Genomic DNA, 18217 nt, shown 5'->3' with positions numbered 1-18217 from the left:
CCACGGGATTCCTCCCAGTAGCTCCTTGAAGAGGCCAAAGTCAGCCCTCCTGAGGTCCAGGGTTTTGATCCTGCTTATCGCGCTGCTTTCCTCCATGCAGGATCCTGAACTTGACCATTTCATGGTCACTGCAGCCGAGTCTACCTCCGACCCTCACATCCTCCACCAGTCCCTCCTTGTTTGTTAACACGAGGTCCAGCAGCGCGCCTTTCCTTGTTGGTTCCTCCACCACTTGCATCAGAAAGTTATCATCGATGCTCTGTAGGAACCTCCTGGATTGCGCCTGCCTAGCTGTATGGTCTTCCCAGCTGATGTCAGGGTGGTTGAAGTCCCCCATGAGAACCAGGGCCTGTGACTGTGAGGCTGCTTGCAGCTGCCTGTAGAAGGCCTCATCAACCTCGTCCTCCTGGTCAGGTGGCCTGTAGTACACACCCATCGTAATGTCACCCTTATGAGCCTGTCCCTTAATTCTAACCCACAAGCTTTCAACTTGTTCCTCATTTGCACCCAGGCCAAGCTCAATGCATTCCAGTTGCTCCCTCACATATAGAGCAACTCCCCCACCTCTCCTTGTTGGTCTGTCTTTCCTAAAGAGTCTGTAGCCATCTAGACAGCATGCCAGTCATGCGAGTTGTCCCACCACATTTCTGTGATGGCAACCAAGTCGTAGCCATCCTGCTGTATAATGGTTTCCAGCTCCTCCTGTTTATTGCCCATGCTACGTGCATTGGTGTAAACACACTTGAGCTGGGCTGTCAATCTCACCCCTGGCCTTGGCACGCCAAGCCTATGCTCATCCCTAGTGAGCTGGGCAATATCCCCTTCCCCCTTCGAACCTAGTTTAAAGCCCTCTCAATGAGCCCCGCCAGCTCGTGGCCAAGAATCCTTTTTCCCATGTGAGATAGCTGAGCTCCACTTGTTGCCAGCAGGCCTGGTGCTGTGTACACCTCCCCATGATTAAAGAAGCCAAAATTTGACTGATGGCACCAGTCCCTGAGCCACGTGTTAACCAGGTGAGTTTTCCTGCCCCTTTCAGTGCTGTTCCCTGCCACTGATGGGATGGAGGAAAACACCACCTGCGCCCCTGATCCCTCAACCAGTTGCCCCAGTGCCCTGAAGTCTCTTTTGATGGCCTTGGGACTTCTTTCTGCTATCTCGTCCCCGCCAACCTGCATTACCAAGAGGGGGTAGTAATCAGAAGGCTGCACCAGACCAGGGATTTTCTTCGCAACATCCCTAACCCGGGCCCCAGGGAGGCAGCAGACTTCCCTGTGGGATGGGTCCGGTCGGCAGATCGGGCCCTCTGTTCCCCTCAGAAGGGAATCACCTATGACAATGACCCTCCTTTTTTTCTTAGTTGAGGCAGTTGTAATACGTGTAATTCATTGTACCTCAAGAAAGTGTGGGTGTGCCAGGCAATACATGTCTCTCATAGAAATGTAATATGCTACAGGGCTTCCAGACAGTCACCTTGGGCATATATTTAGAAGTTTAAATATTTTATTAATAATAGTTTTTTTGGATTTTATTAACTTTTATTGTATTTAGACCTGTCATTTAGATGACTTAATGCAGTGTTAAGGGTAAAATCTAGATGATCTACAAGGGCTTTATAATTTCTAATTTCTATGAGAATTTTTTCAAAATATACAACTACATATTTTAATGGAAAAAAGAATATAGATATGAAGAAAACAGTCCTTTGATGGAGTTGTTGTTTCCTTTCTTATCATTTTAATTTGAGAATAATTGGTATTTACTGTGAGGCACGACTAATTTAAAAAGAGAATCAGCTTTCTACATCTTGACTGAAGAGGAGAGACAAAAAAAAACAGTAGAGCAAGAAGTGGGAGTGCTTTGATCAGGCAACAGGCTCAATTTTGCGTGTGTTCCTCTGTGCAGGTTTAGGTTCAGGGCTTACCATTTGATGGAGAGTAACTTGCTGCCACATAACTGGATATTTTAAAATTTAAGTAATGTCTATGTGCTAATGCCTTGGGTATGCTGTTCTAAATGTATCTAATTTTGGACACATGTAGTATGTGGATGCACCATATGATAATACATCACTGAGAGGACTCTTGGAAACCTTTTTGGTAAGCAGAAATCAGTTACACCAGCAGATGAGTTTGGAACTTGAAGACTGAAACTGGCCCAGAGATCCTTTTAGTCTCTGTTACCACTGCTAAGGCGACGAGTGGAGAACATATGACATCATGTTCAAGTGACATATTAAAAAGGTATTTGGTATTTCTAACTGTATAAAAGCAGTCCAGTAGACTTGCCTTCCATAAGAGCTTGAAGAGCCTTGAGTCCTTTCTGTGACAATTTTGGTATTTTCTTGGATATGTAAACAAATAATTGAGGCTGCGTCAAAATAGTAATTTAGGGTAGTAGGATCCTCCTGGTGAAAAGATTAAGACCATCTGAATAAGTCACTGAGTCTTCTTTTATAAGCAGTGGAGGAGAAATAAGGCATTTTGGGTATGACGAAGGTATGATTTATCTCACCAGGAAGTACACATCCAAAACAGGTCAAATGAACCACACCTTATAAAGCTCTGTTTCCCTTCAATGATTATAAAAGGAACATAGTCTGGTTAATTCAGATGTACAGATCTGTACAATAAATATCCAAAGTTTGGGTAGAAGAATGAGAAGCATCTAGATTCAATTATTTGAGACTTATCTTTAAAATTTTTCTAACGGGATGTAAAAAGATTTACCTTAAGAGATTTTTTTTTTCCTGAAAGCAGACAGAAATTGAAAGTTCTGTAGTAGGAAAATAACCAATGTATTTTGTTTTTACTGTATAATTGGAAGTTTTTACAATTTTGTTATCACTCTCAGTAATTTATTACTCTCAATAACTTAAATAATATGTGATATCAATAATATCACATACTTTTGTATGCATTAATATATGTAGATTACTATTTTGGAGAGCTCTGATGAAAAAAAAAAAGGATCCAGAATTTCTTTCTCTAGCTGAAAGTCAATGTTCATGTTTCAAATATGGATGTGCATATGCCAGGCTGTTAGTGTTAGACCCCAACACTGCTCAACATTTGCTCTTGTAAAATCCTATAGGATGAACTTCTGTATGTACAGCACATTTGTACTGTTAAGTACAGTTACTGTAAAGCTAATTGATTTCTGTCTTTGAGTGTATGCCTATATGTACATATTGTGGACATGCAAGTAACAAGTGGAGATTGGACTGGTTTTTGGTGTCTAGGTGCATGCACATTTGCAGTGGGAATGTGTATTTGGTCAGTACATCTCAGGGGCCTCAACTTTTCAATAACTTATTTTCCTATTTTGAAGAACTTGTTTTCTATGTAGACACACAAGCGAAAGTTCAGTTTGATAGGAATCTTTGCTCTTGACAAGCTCATACAAAACTGTGTAACTGATATGAGAAAAGGCACGAACTGGCAAAGCCATGATGGGTACTCTGTTCACTGTAGAACAGCAAGGACATAATAGCTGTACTTGAGGGTTCCTCTCTGGTGGCTTGTTTGGGATTACAAGTAATAGTCGAGATTGCTGCTAAGAATTTTAAAACCTTAAAAAATTGCCAGTATTTTTCAGTGGTGGATTCTTAATGCCTAATGGTAGATATCTACATTTAAATTTAGTCATTTCAGTGAAAATTAGGCCATTTCTCAGAAATAGTCAGGAATTAGAATCAGTAAGAACGATCAGTTTTAACTGTTCTACTTATAAAGCCCATTGTATTTCACTGCTTTGCTCCTAGAATTAGGTACAAAATTATAGGGAACCAAATTACAACTTTTTTTGGTTAGACTTTGGTTTTGGGTGCAGCAGTTGTAGTGATGATGCAGAATATATCTTCTAGGAAAACACAGTATGAGCTTATATGCCTTCAGTTCATACAATTAAAGCTGAGGAGTTTTCCTCACTTAAGATCCATTTTTAAATATATTTTAAAATGAGGATTTGTAAAACAGGCAATATGTAGACTGGAACTCTTGTGGTCTTCTGGCTATTTCTAAATGTGTATTTATGCAGTAAAGGGTAGATCTTCATGAGCTCACTGATGATTTCACTTAACTCCTCTGAAACAATGTCTTTGGAGACAGAGGTAAGACAGCACTGCAAATTCCATGCCAGAAGTACATTTTGCAAAATGTTATTAGCTTTCAGAAGAGTATTTATTTCCCTTTAACAGGATAGCCACACTTTTATCTGTAAAGTAGTGAAGATGTTAACTGTTGTTTTGGTGAGAATTGCCCATTTTAAGATGTTGTCTTCCTTTCCAGAATCAAGAAACACAGTTAATACATTTACAGCAGGCCCATTCATTACTTGGAAAATATGAATGAATTGAAGCATCGAAATACTTTCTATACAACTGTTTTTATGAAATCAAAAGATATATAATATTGTGCAATGTTTCTGCAAAATGTAAGGGACCAAGTTCAAAGTGTGTCTTTGAAAAGAAGACCTTTGTATTCTGTACACTTCCTTCTTTAAAATGAGGCTTAACTTTTTTTTTCCATATAGCATATGCAAGTCTACATATCAGGAGAAAACAAGTGACAAAAAGATCATATTTCTCATAGTACATAATATGCCTCTGAGAAGATTATATGTTACTTTTCTAAAGCACATGCTAACTTTTTGTAGCTTATTTTTATTGGGCTGTATCTTCACATCATGTCTGTAAAGTTCTCCGGACAAGTGTTAAGACTGTGATTAGACCTATTAGTTATATTTCACCAATGTATTGATGTAGTTTCAGAGGAATAGGTTGAGCAATGTGAAAGCAGGATCTGAAGTAATGGAAGTAAAAAAATATCATTTGTGGTCTGTACTAAAAAGTGCAGAACTACTTTGGTTTAGTGTTCTTTTGGTCCAGCCCTGAGATTAAGTAGAAAAGTCACCATTTTTTTCTTCATATAATAGTTTCATAATATTATGTAGCTTGTAGTAACAAAATATTTTTCATGTAACACATAGTAGCAATGGTGAAAAAAAGAGAGAAATGTAATAATGCAAAATGTGTGGGCATAATTTACAATTTTAAGTACCCAGATAAAAGAGAATGTTTTATTAAAATACATGAGTCATTCTCCAGTTCTATGGACAGCAGCATTAATTTAGACATTTTCTTTAAAACCATCTTTTAAATCTTTCTTCCAACCATGTGTCTGCCACACAGGTTAAATTCTGATGGTATAAAATACACATATATATTTCGTCAAAACCCTACACAATCATGCCCAGTTATGAGGTACCTGTACTTACTAGAATTGTTCCTGATATTTAACCAGTAAACATTTCTGTAGCAATTTCAAGCAACATTAATATGCCTTTTATTCTCAAAATATTTTCTATATTTGTTTTTCTTATAAATCAATCATATTTAACAGATCATTTAGCCTTCCCTAAAACATCATCTACTGTACAGGTGAATATAGAATAACATTGTTTTAAATATTTTGCTGAAGTGATTACAATAGATACTAGTTGTGTTAGGAAAGCAAAGAAATACATTCCTTAAGACAAAACAGCTTCTTTAGATTGTGATGAAAACTCATTCCATATTCAAATGATTTGCTTTCTGAAAATTCTGTTAGGAGCACGATACCTTTTGCCTTTTCATTTAATTTACTGAAGTAATTTTATAGGAACAGTTAAAAACTCTGAAGCAGTGACGCTTTGAACCGTACATAATTTTGTGCACAGGTAGACACACAAACGTACCTCCTTCCTCACTGTATTTCTTATTCTGTATACTCTGTTGTTGGAGCCTTATTTCTTGGAAGCAATTCACAAGTCCTGCTAGCAGAGGTTATGAATCAAACAGGATAATCAGAAGCCTTTGCAGTTTTACTGTATCTTTGTCTATCCTTTCTTTCACCTTTCCTTTACTGCACTATCTTGTCTGTCTGATTCTCACAGGAGACATGGATTACAACTGGTTGGACCATACGTCTTGGCATAGCAGTGAGGCATCCCCAATGTCTTTGGTGAGACATGTGGAGCCTTACCATTTAGTTTCCTTTATCATTTCACATTTCCTTTGTTTTATTTACACCTTTGCATGTTTTCTTTTTTGTATCTTTTTTTTTTTTTATCCCACACCTATAGGGGACAGTCAAAGGGGAAAAAGAAAAACTAGTGAGCAGGCAGTTTTGTCGGATTCTAATGCCTTATCCGAGGGGCAAAAGAAAATGGTGTGCTTTGGTGGCCACTCTTTGGAAGAGGACTTGGAATGGTCTGAGCCTCAGATAAAAGACTCTGGGGTAGATACGTGTAGTAGCACAACTCTAAACGAGGAACATAGCCATAGTGAGAAGGTACTGAGATTATGGAGCCTGCATTTTAACCTGCTCATTCGGTCTTTGTTTGCTCTCTGTCACTCATTAAAATAGTGCATAAAATAAAAGATAGGGTGTTTCTAGAGACAATGTAACATTTCTTAAGGTGCAGAAAAGAAAAACAAATGAAACGTCTCTGCATGCTTGCGGCTTTTACTCTTTGACAGCCTAAAAAAAAAAATTGAGAAGCGTAAAGGAATGTGGTTCTTACAGTTGCATAACAGCAAATCATGGTATTGCCTTCAAGTATAAAGTAATTAACAATAAGGATTCTACTGATTGGCTTATATGATTTATTCTGTTCAAACTCCTGGGGCTGAAATTAAATTAATAGTTTAAACCCCAGGTGAAAAAGGGAGAAAATTGGGTCTCTCTGCACAGAAAAGTTGTTTTTCTTTTTTCCCTTTCACTGTCATGGTTGTTCTTTTGTTTTGTTGCCATGCCATTTCTGTGCAGTATTGTGCAAAATTAAAGGCTTTGCCATCTGCTTTGGTATTTTTTATTTTTGCTTTCTGTTTGGTGGAGATTATGATAAATCTTTTTAGAGTTGTTAGTTGTAATGGGAGCAGATTTGTCTATGCCTGCTAGTTTTGCATGAAACAGAGCATGAAATAGTATTTACCTGTGAAAAAGTGTTATGATTACACAATATAAAATGTTAGAATTTTATTATTCCAATATACAAGTATAACTGTGCCCTTGTATGGGAATGGAATAAAAACATTCACTGTGACTATGCTTCATATGTGCAGTAATTATTCCAAGAAAGAAATAATACATTTAAATAGAGTAATTACTATAATTTTTAATATATTCTGTAAGTTTTAATATATTACTACCGAGAGAAAGTAAAACACTGAAAAGTTTTGTCAGTTTGAGAGAAAATTGACATGCCTGGAATAGTGGAAAAAGACGAAATATCTTACACCAAATTTCTGTTTTGAATTAAAATTCTTTTTACTTTTATACTAGACCTCTACAGCTGTTTGTATCAGTACCCATAGTTTTCTGTATCTGTCTTATCATCAGGATGCAAAGATCATTCTAGATATTTACAAATTGGATTTAGTAGAATAATGTTATTAAATAGTAGAAATATATTGTGATGGACTATATATTCAAATAAATCTTTTCCAGCATGGTTTTCTCTCATTCTATTACATGAAATATTAATGTAATCATAATACTTTCATGGTATCTTAAAAATATATCAGGAAATGAAAAGTATTACTGAAATATTTTTGTTTAAAATCCTATTCACTGTATTTTCTATTAACACCATATGATAGCACCCAGTAACGTGGCAACCATCCAAAGATGGAGACTGTCTCATTGGTCGGATTTTGTTAAATAAACGACTAAAAGATGGAAGTGTGCCTAGAGACTCAGGAGCAATGCTTGGATTGAAGGTTCGTAATGAGTGATTTTGGAACTAACAACTCTCTCGGTTAAACTAGCTAACTTTATAATGAAAGTATTCTCATATTGTATGGAGTATGCATACAGATATCTGTACTGTCCTAATCATTCTCAAAATTACAATATAGCAACATTTTACATTCAGTTACCGAAAGCAATTTTACGGGGTCCCTGACAGGCCCAAACCCCATATTTTTCAGAAAGGCAAGGCATGTTTTCACAAGTTTGCTGAGAATATCTGCTCTGCAAGGTGCTAATCGCATCCTTGCTGGGCAAGCCAAGGCCTGCCCACTTTCTTCAGTATGGAACATTGCACCATGCTGCAACTTCTGTTCCCCAAAAGAGAGGAGAAATGTGAAAAAATAAATTATCTCTTTCGAAGATCTGGGGGACATCTACAAGTTAATGACATTTCAATTCAGAGCAGAGTCTGCCAATGGAAGAGCCTATTTCTGGATTTTTTCCCCTCTGATTGATTTACTAAATTTTAAATACAAAAGACAGGAAATTATTTAGTGTTTATTGTGTATTATCATCACAAAGGAATATGCTTGCATCTTTTTCTTGATGCAGTACTCTTTGAATACATTATGAAGATATTTCTAGCTTATTTCTTGATCTCATTTTTTGTGTGATATTATTCTTTGCAGTTTCAGCAATACTAGTACAAGAATGAGAATGCATTATACACGGTAAAAGAAACAAGCGTGTATTTATTTTGAATCAACATCCTTGTTGTGGTAAATCTTTAAGAAGTTTGATTAATTCTCTATTCTCTAGTAAACGTGACATCAGCTTCACTTTGGGTACACAGATTAGGCCACAGTCATACACTGTAAATAGGGACTAAATCTGTATGGTTACTTACATACTAACATGCTTTGGAGATTATTGAATTTTTGATTTAATTGAAAAATGATTCAATTTTGAAGTTGGTAGAGAAGCCAGTTGAGCGTCACTTTTGGTGTGTGTGTTACTGTTTTAATGTCAGAAAATGCAAGACAAGAGACTCACGGTGTCACTATGAAGTATATTTTGTTTAAACTTCTACGTTTAAAATGCTAAAATCTTCTATTATAAAGATGAACGCTTCACTGAGATTCATGAATAATATAGATTCAAGAGTAACTTCTTTTTAATCTCAATAGACTTCTGAAAAGAGTGATTTTCAGCAGTTGTTCCTCACTTGAATTTTCAAATAATTGCATTATTGAAAGTAACCTAAACTGGATTTAGTATTACAAATTTTAAATCTCAGTAAGAAGACTGTAAAGAAACCTTAAGAATTTGAAGATTATGCAGTTATAAATGATTATAATATTTGAATACCCTGATTCTAAGATAAATAGTAAGGTTAAACCTGTTGGAGTTTCCTGTAGAGAAATCTTCAGTAGGGCAAGTATTTTCCTCTGACTTGCCCAGCCAAAGTAGATTTGATTAATTGATAGAGGTGTTTGATGCTTAGCATGAACATTGTGAGTTCTGTTACATTAATAAATCGATTTACAGTTAAAAAGTACTGAAGTAAGCAGTCTAATGACCATCACCTTCCTTTTTTTTTGGGTGGTAATACAGTGAAATACTATTCATATATTTGCCAAAGTTTAAAAGCTGTAGCAGTCTGTATTTGCATGGTGTTTAAATTTACACAAATAGCCAAAACAGGTACAAACATAACCTGTCATAGCCAAAAATCTGTGGTATTTTTTTCAAGTGTATCTCTCTTACCTGGGCTACCTGAATACCAAGGAAATAATTGAACTCTTCTTTCTGTTGCCAGAACATTTAAGTTATTTAAAGAAATTTCCATTCTATGAAAATACTTCCTCTTTGTAACAGGTAGTAGGAGGAAAGATGACTGAATCAGGTCGACTCTGCGCATTTATCACCAAAGTTAAAAAAGGAAGCTTAGCTGATACAGTGGGGCATCTGAGACCAGGTATGTATCAGCTATAGATCTATCCTGCTGAGTTGCTTTTTTGGAGGTGATAAGAAGCAAGCAAGTTTAATTAGATGTGAAATTATGTTAGATAGTTGTGATGAACTACTGCAGAATTCAACCTGACATTCAGTTACTAGATTATTAACATTGCTGATTTTGTGAAATATGTAAATTCTTATGTTGTTCAAAATCATATTTTAACATTTGTATTCATGTTTCTATAGTCAAAATAATATTCCACTGATGTCTTGCCCAGTTGTATTGTGGTGTATATTTTCTGTAGAGCAAAGCTATTACAAATGTGCGAACAGAACCACCTCTGCTAAGAAGCTTCTTCTATCCCAACATGCAAACCATGGATTGCTAGATTGGAGAATGTGCAAGAAATATTAGCTATTAATATAAGAACTATCTGAACCTTAAATAATAAACTTGTAGAGATAAATAGATCTTCAAAATAGTAAGTTGATGAGATGTGCTGTTTTAAAGACCTGCATTTTCTACAGAGCATGTTGGGGTTTCTTTTAAGCCACAGCTGCCAAAGCAAGTAAGAGCTATATCTAATTCAGTAGGCATCCTATGGATGACATTATTGTTTCACTGAATTTTATGTATTTCAAGCTGAACTGCAGAAAACATTTAACACTCAGGATTTTCCTGTATGAAGGACTCCAAACTAGTTCTATAACACAGGTTTCACAGCTCAGTAAACTGACTGTAGAATGCCTGAAATTGTCATTCTAGGTACAGTTCACAGCAGACTTCCTAAGTAGAATGTTATTACTGAAATTACAGGTGATGAAGTATTAGAATGGAATGGAAGGCTACTACAAGGAGCCACCTTTGAAGAGGTGTATAACATCATTTTGGAATCCAAACCTGAGCCACAAGTGGAGCTTGTTGTATCAAGACCAATAGGGTAAGTAATTTCATAATTTTTTTTATTAAGTATGATAAAAATGTTGCTAAATTTTCTTTTAGGGCGAAGTATATCAAACAGATTCATTGACATTGTAAACAGTAAAACTTTTTGTAAAATTCTGTAAACCAAAAGCATAGCTAGAAGGATAGATCACACCAGTAAGTAGAAAGAGCTGGTGTGAAATCCTCTATATTCTCTGAGAAAGTCCCAGGCATTGCCTGCGAATAAGGTAAAAAATAGGTTCCCTTCTGTGTTTTTTTGTTGGTGATCCAGCCTGTGTTGGGTCTGAAGCAGTGGTTATACTCTTTTTATTGTTGAAATTCTTGGTTAGTAACTTGACTCCTGATTTTTATTTCTCCATTCCCATTTTTATATAATACATATATAATTATATATTCGTATTTGGTCTATGAACTGATGATGAACTCTGAGAGTCTGCAATAGAGAATTTTGCCCAAAATACAGTATGCTAATGACATAATCAATATGCTTTGGAGAGGCTCAAAATCCACATTCTTATCATCTTCACCTATTAAATCTATTAAATTATTGATGGTTATCTAATACAGAACGTATCTGAATGTACAGCTAGCACTAGTGCTTGTCTAAACTGTATGACACTTTTTCTTTGCTGGTCTACGTTGCCCAGTTTTCTTAACTTAAAGATCTATCTGAAGTTTTTCTTGCATAGCAATAGGGCATTTCTAATTGATTTGTTGTATTAGACTACGAGTACTTCCCATTCTTCATCTGTTCTTTCTCTTCCAAGTTCCTATAGCTTACAATCACATCCATCCCATTTTTACTTCTCCATTGTAATTTCCATAGCTGATCATACCAGGTCTATGCAGAGGGGGATGCTTATCACTGGCTTTGAAGACGCTCGGAGTTGCTAAGAATTTTGTCTTTTCCCCCACAGAATTTATTGTGATGTTGTTTTGGTTTGGCCTGGATAAATACCAGGTGCCCACTGAAACCACTGTATCACGCCCCCTCCTCAACTGGACAGGGGAGAGGAAATATGATGAAAGGCTCGAGGGTCAAGATAAGGACAGGGAGAGATCACTCGCCAATTACCGTCATGGACAAAACAGATTGAATCTGGGGAGAAAGGGAAATTTAATTTATCACCAATCAAATCAGAGTAGGATAATAAGAAACAAAACCAGATCTTAAAACACCTTCCCCCCACGCCTTCCTTCTTCCCGGGCTCAACTTCACTCCCGTTTCTCTCCCTCCTCCCCCCCGAGCGGCACAGGGGGATGAGGAATGGGGGTTACAGTCAGTTCATCACACGTTGTCTCTGCTGCTCCTACCTCCTCAGGGGGAGGACTCCTTACTCTCTTCCCCTTCTCCAGTGTGAGGTCCCTCTCACTGGAGACATCTCTCCATAAATCTCACCAATGTGAGCCCTTCCCATGTGCTGCAGCTCTTCACGAACTGCCCCAGTGTGGGTTCCCTCCATGGGGTGCAGTCCTTCAAGAACAAGCTGATCCAGCGTGGGTCCCCCACGGGGTCACAGCCTCCTTTGGGCATCCACCTGCTCCGGCATGGGGTCCCTTCCACGGGCTACAGGTGGAGATCTGCTCCACTGTGGTGGAGCTGCCTCCATGGGCTGCAGGGAACAGCCTGCCTCACCATGGTCTTCATCACGGGCTGCAGGGGAAAACTCTCTGCTCCAGTGTCTGGAGCACCTCCCCCTCCTCCTTCTTCACTGACCTTGGTGTCTGCAGAGTTGTTTCTTTCACCTCGTCTCAATCCTCTCTGCCACTGCAGTTTCACTGCAGTTTTTTTCTTCCCCGTCTTAACTATGTTATCACAGAGGCAATACCACCATTGCTGATTGGCTTGGCCTTGGCCAGCGGTGGGTCCATCTTAGAGCTGGCTGGCACTGGCTTACCAAACGTGGGGGAAGCATCTCACAGTTTCTTACAGAAGACACCCCTATAGCCCCCCCCCCCGCTACCAAAACCTTGCCATGCAAACCCATAACAGATGTATATGATGCAACTGGACAGGTTGCTAGATAATCTCACCTAGGCTCCCTTTTCCACGTGAGGTTGGACCAGATGGTCCTTAAAAATCCCTTCCAACCTGGGCTCTTCTATGATTGGCAAGTGATGACAAAAACAACAAGAAGGGCTTCTTCAACTACTTCAGCAGCAAAAGGAAGGCTAGGGACAATGTCGGGCCGCTGCTGAATAAGGTGGGTGTCCTGCTGACGGAGGCTGCAGAGAAGGCAGAGCTACTGAATGCCTTCTTTGTTTCAGTCTTCAGTGCCAAGGCAGGCCCTCAGGAATCCCAGGCCCCGGAGGTAGGAGAAGAAACCCACAGAGAGGATGACTTTCCCTTGGTCGAGGAGGATTGTGTGAGAGATCATTTAAGCAATCTGGATGTCCACAAATCCATGGGCCCTGATGGAATGCACCCACGAATGCTGAGGCAGCTGGCAGATGTCGTTGCTGAGCCACTCTCCATCATCTTTGAAAGGTCCTGGAGGACTGGAGAAAGGCAAATGTCACTCCAATCTTCAAAAAGGACAAGAAGGAAGACCCAGGGAGCTACAGGCCAGTCAGCCTCACCTGCATTCCGGGAAAGGTGATGGAGCAGCTCATCCTGGAGGTCATCATGAAGCAAGTGGAGGAAGAGAAGGTTATCAGGAGTAGTCAGCATGGATTCACCAAGGAGAAATCATGCCTGACCAATCTGATAGCTTTTTACGATGGCATGACCGGCTGGGTAGACGAAGGGAGAGCCGTGGATGTTGTCTACCTCGACTTCAGCAAGGCTTTTGACACGGTCTCCCATAACATCCTCCTAGGGAAGCTCAGGAAGTGTGGGCTGGATGAGTGGTCAGTGAAGTGGATTGAGAACTGGCTGAATGGCAGAACTCAGAGGGTTGTCATCAGCAGCGCTGAGTCTAGTTGGAGGCTGGTAACTAGTGGTGTCCCTCAGGGGTCAGTACTGGGCCCAGTCTTGTTCAACTTCTTCATCAATGACCTGAATGAAGAGTTAGAATGTACCCTCAGCAAGTTTGCTGATGACACCAAACTGGGAGGCGTGGTAGACACACCGGAAGGCTGTGCTGCCATTCAGCGTGACCTGGACAGGCTGGAAAGTTGGCCAGAGAGGAACCTGATGAGGTTCAACAAAGGCAAGTGCAGAGTCCTGCACCTGGGGAGGACCAACCCCATGCATCAGTACAGGCTTGGGGTGGACCTGCTGGAGAGCAGCTCTGCGGAGAGGGACCTGGGTGTGCTGGTGGACGACAGGTTAACCATGAGCCAGCAGTGTGCCCTGGCTGCCAAGAAAGCTAATGGGATCCTGGGATGCATTAGGAGGAGTGTGGCCAGCAGGATGAGGGAGGTTCTTCCTTCCCCTCCACACTGCCCTAGCCAGGCCCCATCTGGAGTACTGTGTCCAGTTCTGGGCTCCCCACTTCAAGAAAGATGAAGAGCTACTGGAGAGAGTCCAGCGGAGAGATACAAGTATGGGGAGGGGACTGGAACATCTCTCCTATGAGGAGAGGCTGAGGGAGCTGGGCTTGTTCAGCCTGAAGAAGAGAATGCTGAGAGGGGACCTAATAAATATTTATAAATATCTGAAGGGTGGGTGTCAGCAGGATGGGGCAAGACTCTTTTCAGTGGTGCCCAGTGACAGGACAAGGAGCAATGGGCAAAAACTGAAGCACAGGAAGTTCCGTCTGAACATGAGGAAGAACTTCTTCCCTCTGAGGGTGACGGAGCCCTGGAAGAGGCTGCCCAGGGAGGTTGTGGAGTCTCGTTCTCTGGAGATATTCAAGACCCGCCTGGACAAGGTCCTGTGCGGCCTGCTGTAGGTGACCCTACTTCGGCACGGGGGTTGGACTAGATGACCCACAGAGGTCCCTTCCAACCCCTACCATTCTGTGATTCTGTTATGATTCTGTAATTATAATTAATCTGTATATTCATCCCTTTATATAAGATGCACACAACTATCTTACCTTCATATGAGAAAACACAGGTAACATAACAACTAAAAATTAAGAAGTAGTAAAAACAACCTAGAGTCGTATAATCTGAGGATGGAATTTCAGTGAGCATAATTTGTTCTGGGTTCAGCCATAGTAGGAACTTAGTATGTTTTGGCACTTCAGGAACTTCATGTGCAGGAACTTCATTTGGTTTTACTATTTAAATGAACTAGGTAATAACAAAAACTGTTTTTTCTTGTTGGTGATAAGAGAGGTTACCTCCTACATACATATTGAATTGCACCCCCTTTAGTGTAAAGTCTGTGTCATTTGTCTTATGCTTAAAAACCTTTGCAAAACTTGGGATTTGTAGTTATGATAGTGATGTGAAGCAACAGACTACATTGCTAAAAGAACATTGTCTCAGAAAACGAGGTTTCAAAGTCATTTCATACAGGCATAAGATCTTTCATAGTGTCTCTCAAACAGAAGTTTATAGTAAAAGTTTCCAGGAACAGCTCACGTCTTGAAAGTGTTTGATTTTTTTTTCTCTTTCTGCATTCACTTTGTTGTGTGAAACCTCCTTCATCCTTTCCTGTGCTTTTATATTTACTGTCTGTTGTTTACCTTCCTTATCATCATGTCTTCTGTTATGTTAACATGTGCTCCACTTGCTGTCACTAGAGCAGCTCCTCCATAATTCCTTAAAGAAGGTGATTTGGGCTTTCAAGATGTCTGCTTCAGCATTAACTGCTTGCCACATAGTCTGAAGAACTGAGCCAGATCAGGGCTAAAAAAGCTGTTCTGTAAACTTCATTCCCAGTCTCTTTATTCAGTAGATGTAATAGAGCGTTTTCACCTCCAAAACTCCAGTTACTAATCTTAAGGGGTTTATAACTGAAGTCTCAGTGATGAATACTTTCTGCAAGATGGGAAGGATTTAGATTCTGGTGAGACATATTTGAGCTGATGAACAGGAAATACCACATTATTTTCTCGGTTTAGGAGATTTCTGGTCATAACCTATTACTTATAAAGGTAGTGTCTTTATGCTCTCATGGCAACGCACTAACTCACGTCAGAAATCTTCAGACAGTTACTAGCTATTAATCTAGCTGAGAAAGAGAACCTATTGTCATATCCTGATATTCTGAATACAAACCCAAATTCCAGTAAACATGATTGTTAATTCTTCATTTTATCATGGGTTGACTGCTATGAAAACTGAAGATGGCAAGCTAAGCTGATAAAGGAAAATAAAATGGAAACCTCCTTAAGAAAAAATACCATTGTGGCATGCAGTTTATCCCTTTTTCTATCTTAAAATAAAAAATGATGGCCAAGTTGCTACTGTATGTGAGCTGTCTGTGTCTTATACACAGAAACTTACCTATTTTCTGCTTTCTAATTCTCCGAAATAGTTATTTTAAAATGCATGTTATTTTCATAGTTACTACTGGTTTGAATTTGGAAGGAATGATGCACTGCATTTTATTAATAATTCTATACAATCTGCTTGCAATGGAACATATCTTAAAATATAAAGAGATGACTAAAAGTACTTCTGCTTCTCCTACACTTGTTAATCTCAGTGAGAGTTCCTTGTAAGAAGTACCTTTCACACTACTGTGAAACATTGGGATCTTCATGCTTTAGGAACATAAACAATAGTGTTCAGAGCTTTGAACTTTATTGTTTTAGCTATCTATAGAAAAAATCATATCCAATCTGTTCACAATGACACATGCTTTCAAGGTTTTCTTCTCAAACTCATATGACAGAAATAGTTTTTTAAAATTACAGGTTAGGTTCAGGAGTACTTCTGAGTAAAGTAATACGCGAATATTGGGTCCCTTTATAAATTCTACAGATATGAAATATGCAAACACAAATATTTACTTCTTGAACAGCCCTTGCAAGTGTCTGGCAAGTTTTTGTTACTAACAACAGAGACAGTGATTTTTTTCTTGTCTACAGTGGGCAAATACACCAGTTGCATGCTTTCTGATTAATCAGAATTATTGGGTACTGTGCATCAATTCACCCAGAAAGACTCCTCAATCTCCTTAGGAAAACTGTCTTTCTAGCAAGTCTTGAAAAATGTTTGGAAATGGTATACCAAAAAGGAACTAGATAAGTTTTATTTATATATACAACAGACTCTTTTTTTATTATTATTGTATGAGATAGTAGATATCACTGAAGGCATTTTTAACTTTCCCTTCTTTTTTGTATACCTTTGTGGTGGGTTGACCTTGGCTGGCTGCCAAACGCCCACCCAGCCGCTCTCGCTCTCCCCCTCCTCAGCAGGACAGGGGGAGAAAATAAGATGCAAAAGCTCGTGCGTCAAGATAAGGATGGGGAGATCACTCAGGAATTACCACCATGGGCAAAACAGACGACTTGGAGAAGATTAATTTGATCTACTAGGAATTAATAACAGAATAGGATAGTGAGAAATATAAACGACACTAAACCCACCTTCCTCTCACCTCCCTTCTTCCCAGGCTCAGCTTCGCTCCTTTGTTCCTGGAGCTTCTACTTCCCCCCTGCCAAGCAGTGCGTGGGGATGGGAAATGGGGGCTGTGGTCACTTCTCCTCCCCCTCCTCTGACCTTGGGGTCTGCAGGGATGTTTCTCTCGCTCTTATCTCTCACGGCTGCTGCACAGCCTTTTTTTCCCTTTCTTAAATGTGTTATTACAGAGGCACCACCACCTCTGCTGCAGGGCTGAGCTGTGCCCTGCGGTGGGACTGTTGGGGCCGGCTGAGACTGGCTGGAACGGGCTGTGTCTGGCCTGGGGCAGTCCCGGCCTCTCCCAGCCACCCCGCTGCCAGCACCTGGGCACCGACACCCAACGCAGCTTTGAAGAAACCAACTGCACTGAAACACCCATCACGACTTTAAATATTGTTCTTGATGTGACTCAGAGCTGAAGCTCTTCGTCTTGCTTGGTTTTGTTCAAATACCTCCAAAATTATTTACTAGCATATTGGTAGTTTTTATTAGCATACAGTAATGTTTTCCCCTCATGGGAAGAATACGTTCCTTTTGAGGGTGGTTGGGCATAATGAGGCTTGGGCATAATTAGTCTTGTGTACTTGTGACTGAGTGTATTAAAATTACATAGCTGTACACACAATTTAATGCAGGCAATGCAACATCTCATGTTTATGCAAATATACAATTTTGCTACATGCAATTGCTCATCTTATTTAGTCATCTAAAAGGTAACATTATCCAAATTTGGGGTTCAAAGACAGTAAAGGACATACTAGGGTAGCCGTTATTGGCAATCTAGTATGTTTGAGTGAGGGTCCAACAAATTTGATTAATGTATAATGTCATAATAAAGTCTACTACACACAGTTTTAGTCTACCATTAACTCTGAGATTATTCTTTTTCCTTTGTTTATTGAATTATTTTATTTGTCGCTCTGCAGCCTCTCTCCTGCATTCACCAAACCAATAGTTCTGTAGGCTTTAATTTGCCACTGAAATTATTTATACTGGATTAGAGATAAATCTTCCCTGTGGCTGATGACAGCCAGTAGATCACATGCCTTTCCTGAGGCATTCCATGGCAGCTTCAGAAGTGTTATAGTATAACTGAAATTTGAATATGCTTGTT

General features: G+C 39.4%; 1 protein-coding gene across 50 annotated transcripts in view; it reads left to right on the top strand.

Annotated features, from left to right (window-relative positions):
• The window catches only part of RIMS2 (regulating synaptic membrane exocytosis 2), a 534102-nt gene that overhangs the window by 295526 nt on the left and 220359 nt on the right, over nt 1-18217 (top strand). For 33 of the 50 annotated variants that reach the window (XM_075415724.1, XM_075415741.1, XM_075415702.1 and 30 more), the window contains 4 exons: nt 6121-6329; nt 7640-7759; nt 9609-9708; nt 10507-10630. In XM_075415724.1, coding sequence (XP_075271839.1) covers nt 6121-6329; nt 7640-7759; nt 9609-9708; nt 10507-10630 — 553 coding nt within the window. Of the gene's footprint in view, nt 1-5931; nt 6000-6120; nt 6330-7639; nt 7760-9608; nt 9709-10506; nt 10631-18217 lie in introns of all 50 variants that reach the window. The other 17 variants (XM_075415719.1, XM_075415749.1, XM_075415721.1 and 14 more) reach the window with 1 other exon arrangement.

This window comes from Opisthocomus hoazin, chromosome 3 (assembly GCF_030867145.1).
Source record: "Opisthocomus hoazin isolate bOpiHoa1 chromosome 3, bOpiHoa1.hap1, whole genome shotgun sequence".
In the NCBI taxonomy this organism is placed as follows: domain Eukaryota; kingdom Metazoa; phylum Chordata; class Aves; order Opisthocomiformes; family Opisthocomidae; genus Opisthocomus; species Opisthocomus hoazin.
Note: the sequence above shows the minus strand (reverse complement) of the source record. Positions and strands in the feature narration are given on the sequence as shown.